Raw genomic sequence first — 6,989 nt, forward strand, 5'->3', positions numbered from 1 at the left:
ACTCTCTATATACGAATGCTCGAACTCCACTTGCCATGACAAACCTTCATCTACCGGATGCCTCAGCCCAATACCAACGTTCCGTCCTTCTAACTCGGCATAGTAATCAACTTCCACCCCTAGGGTTACGTGGTCGAGTCTCTCGCCTCGTGCTCATTGCTCCTATTGGACAAATGTTGCTTCTGCCAGTCTCCTTTGGGCATGGCCTAGTGTCGCTGTCACCTATCCAATCCGAGTCACAGAATTCGCCTAGCTCAATCCTTGTGGTATATGTAATCCCGTATGTGCCAGTACCCTTCAGGCACCTTAGCACCCATAGACTTGCTTTCCGACGATTCTCTCTGGGTTTCGTAGAAAATTGACACAACAGCCCAATGGCAAAGTAGATGTACGGCATGGTGTTGGTTAGATAAAGCAAACTGCCCACCAACCGTCGATACTTGCTAGCATCTACCAGATCTGAAGAGTCATGAATGCTCAACTTCTGCCCAACCTCCATCGGTGTCATAGCCTACTTAAAGTCCGCCATCTCAAACCGCTTTAGTATCTCCCAACTATATTCCTCCTGTGGGATGAAGATACTGTCATTGTTCTACCTGACCTCAATTCCAAGGAAGTCGTGGAGAGATCCTTAGTCTATCATCTCGAACTCCTTCATGAGCAACTTTTTGACCTGAGAGATCTTCCTAGTATGGTCACCAATGAGGATCAAATTGTCCACGTATAGAATCAAAACCAGCCTTTGTCCCCCCCTCTCAAAAGAGATAGAGATTTGCATCTGATGGGCTTCGAATCAACCGATCGTCGTCGAGAAGAACACCTCGATGCACTGGTACCACGCTCTTGGGGCATGTTTCAGCCCATGCCTTCTTCATTGATGCGTTGGTACCATGCTCTTGGGGCCTGTTTCAGACCGTACAACGCCTTCTTCAATTTGCATACCGATGAAGCCGACCCTGGAACCTAAAAACCGAGTATTTGGAACAAACAGCGCATCGAATATTACTCTCTTCTCCCGTTGTCGTAATGAACAAAATACTACCAACCCCCTTTATAGGGCATGTCAAGTTATCCCCCACGGTCACCTTTGAGTCGGGATGGATTCCCTCCATGGTCTTGAACTACTCCTTTCTGTTGGACATGTGTTTTGAGGCACCACTGCCATGTACCAAGCCGCCTTGTTATCACTTGCGATATAAGTGGACCAATGCTCTATGCACAAGAAACACTCTCAAATAGTGATGTTGGCTGTGTGTCTTAGGCTCCTCCTTGCTCTTGGACAACTTTTTCTTTTGATCCATTTTCTTCTTCCGGCAATCTTTTGCATAATGACCAAGCTTTTCACAGTAGAAACTTTTTATCTTCTTTTTCTTCTCTGAGAAGTCAGCCTTGCCTTTGGAGTCCTTGGACTTGCCCTTACCGGGCTTTTTCTTCACCAGAAATGTTTTACCGTCGTACTTGTTTTAACTTCTCTCGGGCTTCTTCTTGCATTAACAAGGGCCCAAGCTCTTTAAATGTCAAGGGTTCTTTCTCCTGCAGTCACAAAGGTGATGAATCCCTTGAAGCTGCGTGGTAACATCCCTAGTGTCAGCAGTGCCAACTGCTGACTGGAGTCCACCTTTAGACCAACTGATGCTAGTTGATCTCTTATCACTTTGACTTTTGTCAAGTGGTCATGTACCGACTCTCCCTCATCCATGTGCATATTGAAGAGCTGGTGCTGAAGAGTCAATATACGAGAAGTGTTTATCTGTGTCGTACAAGTCCTTCAAAGTGACCCATGCATCCACTGACGTGTCAACCATTTGGATATGAGGAATCATAGAGTCCACCGTCATCCCTATGGTCAGGCCTAGGTGTCTCTATCCTCCCATGCTTTGAGTTCAACTTTGTCCACCGACATTAGAATCAAGCCTTTGTTGTCTATAACATCCTCTGGCTTCGCATCCGCTCTCGTTGTGAGCTTCCATAGCTTCCGGCCACAAGGTGACTCCGGATCTTTACTGTCTAGATGGGGTCATTTGTCCCATCTAGCTTCCCACTCTCTCCAAAGTTAGGGATGGTATAAGAGGAAACATGACTAGGAGGGAGTATGACTAGTAGTGGTAAAAGAGGCTTCTAACTTCGACATATTTGCTGTAAATTACACACAATAAAGAATCTCCAAATAGAACGTGCGGTAGATGAAATAGAACTCTACAAACCTGGTTCAAATCGAGTCGCTTTCCTGAAGAAGAACTCCCCGATGTGAGAGCGTCTAGAGCTGAGAACCGTGCTCTGATAGATACCATGTTGGAAATGAGTAATAAAATCACTCTAACCTCACAACCTATACGGAAACTCACTCAATGATGCAAACCACGCAAAAGAACCTAGCATATATAAGAGTGAATATGAGAGAACTCAGATATATTTCTCCAGTAAATAGTGGGCAGGCACAAGCTCAAGATGAGCGCAAGAAACCAGCAAAGGGCTGGATACCTAGAAGGCTAAGAACTCTCCTACTACTCTTGCTCCACGCTACTTATCTGCTTCAGTGGCTGATGCAAAATGCGGAGGGGAGGAGCTTCAAACAGATGTCCCATTCGACACAATGTGACTTCCCATCCGGACGGTAGCAAAAATTCCATCATACTAATTAAAAGATCAGCACTTTTTGCTGGCCTTCATAGTGATTTGCGTTGCGATGGAGGGGACTTGGAGCTTCATGCTCTTCCAGCAGTAGTTGCAATCTCTTTGCATTCCCTCTTATATTGTTTTGTAAGGAGTGATCATTATAAGGGCTCTTCATGCACAAGAAAAAGGTTTCTAGACTCTGTATCTTGAGACCGCATTCTCTCTTGTCCCACATTCGACCTCATTGAAGATTCGATGAGCAACTAGCATGGAGCAGAATGCAAACATGAGTACATTCTTATTTTCTCATTTTCTCACCAGCAATTATCAGCTTGTATTCTCAAAGTCGGTGGTAGGTGACCTTTTTCTGCATGTACATTGCGAATTGCCTTCATAATAGATGTTACAACTTGATTGCTATCATGTAGATGCAAGGAATCAATCCATATATCTGCAAAGAACTTAATTCCATGCACTAGCACTCCACATAGATGTGTCTTTAGAAAGTGCTTTCCTTGTAATTTAGGTGGAGTGGCAACAAAACGAGGGGCCCTAATGAGGGCAGGCCGACTAGGAAGGGGGCCAACCCCTGCCCTAGACCCACCACATGTAGGCCATTTGGCCAACCTGTTTGGTCAGCTAACAGGCTGACCAGGCAGCCCTATAAAGGGGACTCCTGGCTGCCCTTATTTGCTGCTCCTTTGCAGCCTGCAAAAACTCCAGGGAGGCACCTTTGTTGCCGCCTTCCTCCCTCCATAAACTGAGCTGAGAACCCCCCTCAGCCCCCTATGATCATATGCCCCTTTGTCCCCACAAATCAGGGACTCACACGTGGGTCATTGATCTCTAACAAGCATGTCTTTTTTTAGGGTGTTGTAGCTCTTGTGAAGGCTTGTGCCCAGGATTGCTGTTACATATCCTCATTGATCTTCCAAGTAGTATCACAGTCATCAACATCACACTTTACAAGGAACTCAATGATATGTGGCTACCATGTCTTATGCATTCTCATCCTATCGATCCAAAATGTCCTTGGGAAGGAATATATCGATTCCAGGAACATAAGCAGCTACATCTAAAACATTTTTATCACTTCATATATATGATTTCAAAAAAAAAAAGGATGGACTTTACCTCACAATGGTGTAAATCGAACTTATTGTTTCAAAAGGATCTCAAAAGGTCCATAGTACCATGGCCGCAAAGTCTTCACTAAATTGTATCAGCATGCTCACATAATGCAGCTTCCTTCTCATTAAGAACTGGACCTCAAGACCAGATCTAGACAGGGCACATGCCCTTCGCTCTTCAGGCGTGAACCCCAGATTTCTAGAGATCCTAAAATTCCCTGGCAGTAATTGTCACCCACCACAAATTCATGCACCTTTTCGTTCACCTCTATCATTGCACTTGCAGGCTTTTTCTTTGCCCCAACATGTTTCCTCAGCTCCTCTATCCTGTATGCATCACCCCCCCTGTCAACACTTGTACAGATGTCTGCCATGAGCACATATGAAGGAGCAGCCTCTGGATTCAGCTGTACAAGCTGCTCAAAACATCTCACTCCAAGTTGTGTTTCCCCATAAGTTTTGCAGGCACTGAGCAAAGCTCGCCAGGTCTCTTCAGCTGGAGGACATTGCATTGTTTCAAGGAATTTCTCCGCCTCGTGCAAATGTCCAGATCGTGCAAGAAGATCAACCATGCAAGTGTAGTGATCTATTGCTGGCGCAATGCCATAATCTTCTCTCATCATCTTGAAATACAGTTTCCCCTTGAATACAAGATTGGAATGGCTGCATGCAGTAAGAAGACATGTGAAAGTTATAGCATCTGGCTTTACACCTTGTTCTTGCATGTCCTCAAAATATTGTACAGCCATTTTACCCTCATGGTTGATGCCATATCCTTTTATCATGGCATTCCATGACACAACATTCTGAACTGGTAGCTTGTCGAAGACTTTCCAGGCCTCTGAAAGAGAGCCACATTTGGCATACATGTCAACCAAAGTGTTACCAATAGAAAGATCTCTTTCGAATTCCTTTTTGGCAATCTCTGAATGTATTTCTCGGCCCTTGCTTATGGCTCCAGTGCTGCCACAGGCTTTCAAAACACACACATAAATCACAGCATCTGGAGAGATGCCCTCCAATTTCATCTGTTCTAGACACTTCAGCGCTTTCACATAAGGTCCATGTTCAACATACCCAGCAATCAACGAGGACCATGACACGACATCTCGATCTGGCAGCTTATCAAAGACTACCTGTGCCTCTAGAAGTGAGCCACATTTCACATACATGTCAACCAAAGTGCTGCCAACATGGAGATTTCTTAAAAGCACTTTTTCTGCAATCTCAGCATGTATTCGACGGCCCTTGCCTATGTCTCCTATGCTGCCACAAGCTTTCAAGACAGAAACAAGGGTGACATCACTTGGCGAAACACCCTCCAATTGCATCTGTTCAAAACATTGTTGGGCTTCATGACCAGGCCCATGTTCAGCATACATCGCAATCAATGTGGCCCACAACACATCGTCTCGAATGGGCAGCCTGTCGAAGACTTCCTGTGCCTCTGAAAGTGAGACACATTTGGCATACATATCAAGCAAAGTGCTGCAAACTACAAGATCTGTTTCAAATCCCTTCTGTGTTATCTCAGCATGTATTTCTCGTCCTTTGTCTATGGCTCTTATACTGCCACAGGCTTTCAAGATGCAGACATACGTGACAGCATCCGAAGAGACTCCCTCCAGTTGCATTTGCTCAAAACATTTAAGTGCTTCTTGAGCAGGTCCGTATTCAGCATATCCTGCAATTAGTGTAGCCCATGACACAACATCTCGAACTGGCAGCTTGTAAAAGACATCCCGTGCCTCTGAAATAGAGCCACATTTTGCATACATATCGACCAAAGTGCTGCCAAGAAGCAGATCTATTTCCAATCCGTTCTCTACAATATGCGTGTGTATTTCTCGGCCTTTGTCTAAGGCTCCCATACTGCCACAAGCTTTAACGGCACAAACAAACGTGACAACATTTGGTGACACTCCCTCCAGTTGCATCCGATCAAAACATTTCACTGCTTCCACAGCAGGTCCATGATCAGCATATCCGGCCATTAATGTAGTCCATGATACAACATCTCGGACTGGTAGCTTGCCAAACACTTCCCATGCCTCTACAAGCGAACCACATTTGGCATACATGTCAACCAAAGTGCTGCCAACAAAAATATTCTTTTCAAATCCTTTAAGTGTGATCTCCCCATGAAATCCTCGGCCTTTTTCTACGTCTTTCAACTTAGCACAAGCTTTTAGAAGGGCCATAAGGGTATACCTGCTAGGATGTACACTCTCCTCCAGCATTGTCTGGTACAGGCTGAGAGCTTGCTGCGTTTGCCCACATTGAATATTCCCTGATATGAGAGAAGTCCACGAATGCTCGTTCCGATGAGCCAATCTTTGGAAAACCTGCTTAGCATCAGATACACTTCCACATTCCACAAACATTGGCACAAGGTAGTTCCCAACAGCTCCATGAACTTCGAGCCCACTATTGCAAATATGTGCATGCACATGCTTGGCATACGCTAGACTCTTGTCTTTCCTACACTCGTGCAAAATGCAAATGAGGTTTCTAGCAGAAGGGGGTTCAGTCAACCGGTCCAAAAACTTGAGTGTCTCCTCTAAACTCAGCATCTCCACTTACCGCAAGCCCCCGGCGGTTGTACATCGGACCTAAAGCTGGCCTTGCACATCTGGCGCACCGTGCTGGCTCCTCCGCCAAGCCGCGGTCTCGGCACGCCTGCTCTTGCTTTAGATGCCCTGTTTCGAGCCTCCTTTTTCTCAAGCATGTTTCGCACCCGATCGGAATTGTACGCCTCTATCAACGCCAACTCCTGCGTGAAATCTGGATCTTTTAAGTTCTCGTGTTAAAACTCGGCGATTTTTCTGTTGTGGCAGAAACAAAAGGGGTGTGTCCAGCATTGGCCACGTGACCAATCTGAACTCGAACTGCACCAATTGACGATCGATGCAATTGTATATTAGGTCCACAGCCGAGGCCTGTGAGGCCTGTGGCCGGGAATCTGAGGGTGCAAGTGAGGTGCTAGACACCATGACTTCTGCAAAGTCTTGTACTGCAGCTGCGCTGATATCAATTCCAATAGATTTGGCCAAGGTAGCCGTAGTAGTAACTGAGTGTTTTACATTTCCTACTTTATTATACATGAATTTTAGGCAGTTAGCATTGTGGAATCAAAGGAAAAGGTCAGCCCTCCTTGAGCCACGTGTCATCATTTTTCACTTCTAAAATTTTTAATTTGATCCTTCTTCTTCTTCCGTAGTCGTCTTGTTATCTTCATACCCT

At 45.4% G+C, this 6,989-nt stretch overlaps 1 protein-coding gene across 3 annotated transcripts; it reads right to left on the bottom strand.

Moving 5' to 3' along the window:
• Nucleotides 1-3,610: 3,610 nt before the first annotated feature.
• LOC147895711 (pentatricopeptide repeat-containing protein At5g27110-like) lies at nucleotides 3,611-6,781 on the bottom strand. 3 transcript variants are annotated; one of them, XM_087383210.1, is made up of 3 exons: nucleotides 6,330-6,781; nucleotides 5,958-6,227; nucleotides 3,611-5,840 (listed from the first exon to the last, which is right to left on the bottom strand). In XM_087383210.1, the coding sequence occupies exons 2-3, from the start codon at nucleotides 6,128-6,130 to the stop codon at nucleotides 3,872-3,874; spliced, it is 2,142 nt and encodes a 713-aa protein (XP_087239336.1). In that variant the 5' UTR covers nucleotides 6,131-6,227; nucleotides 6,330-6,781; the 3' UTR covers nucleotides 3,611-3,871. The 3 variants fall into 3 exon arrangements, with proteins under 3 accessions (XP_087239336.1, XP_087239335.1, XP_087239337.1); XM_087383209.1 differs by having other exon boundaries at nucleotides 3,611-6,227; XM_087383211.1 differs by lacking the exon at nucleotides 6,330-6,781 and having other exon boundaries at nucleotides 3,611-5,799; nucleotides 5,958-6,145.
• Between the last annotated feature and the right edge of the window lie 208 nt (nucleotides 6,782-6,989).

The sequence above is a fragment of the Dipteris shenzhenensis genome, chromosome 12 (genome assembly GCF_047967505.1).
Source record: "Dipteris shenzhenensis isolate YYH24624 ecotype China chromosome 12, Dip_SZ_1.0, whole genome shotgun sequence".
NCBI lineage: Eukaryota > Viridiplantae > Streptophyta > Polypodiopsida > Gleicheniales > Dipteridaceae > Dipteris > Dipteris shenzhenensis.

What these genes read in the sequence shown, in the direction of transcription:
- LOC147895711 (XM_087383209.1), bottom strand. Translation starts at nt 6,130, where the DNA reads ATGTTTGTGGAATGTGGAAGTGTATCTGATGCTAAGCAGGTTTTCCAA.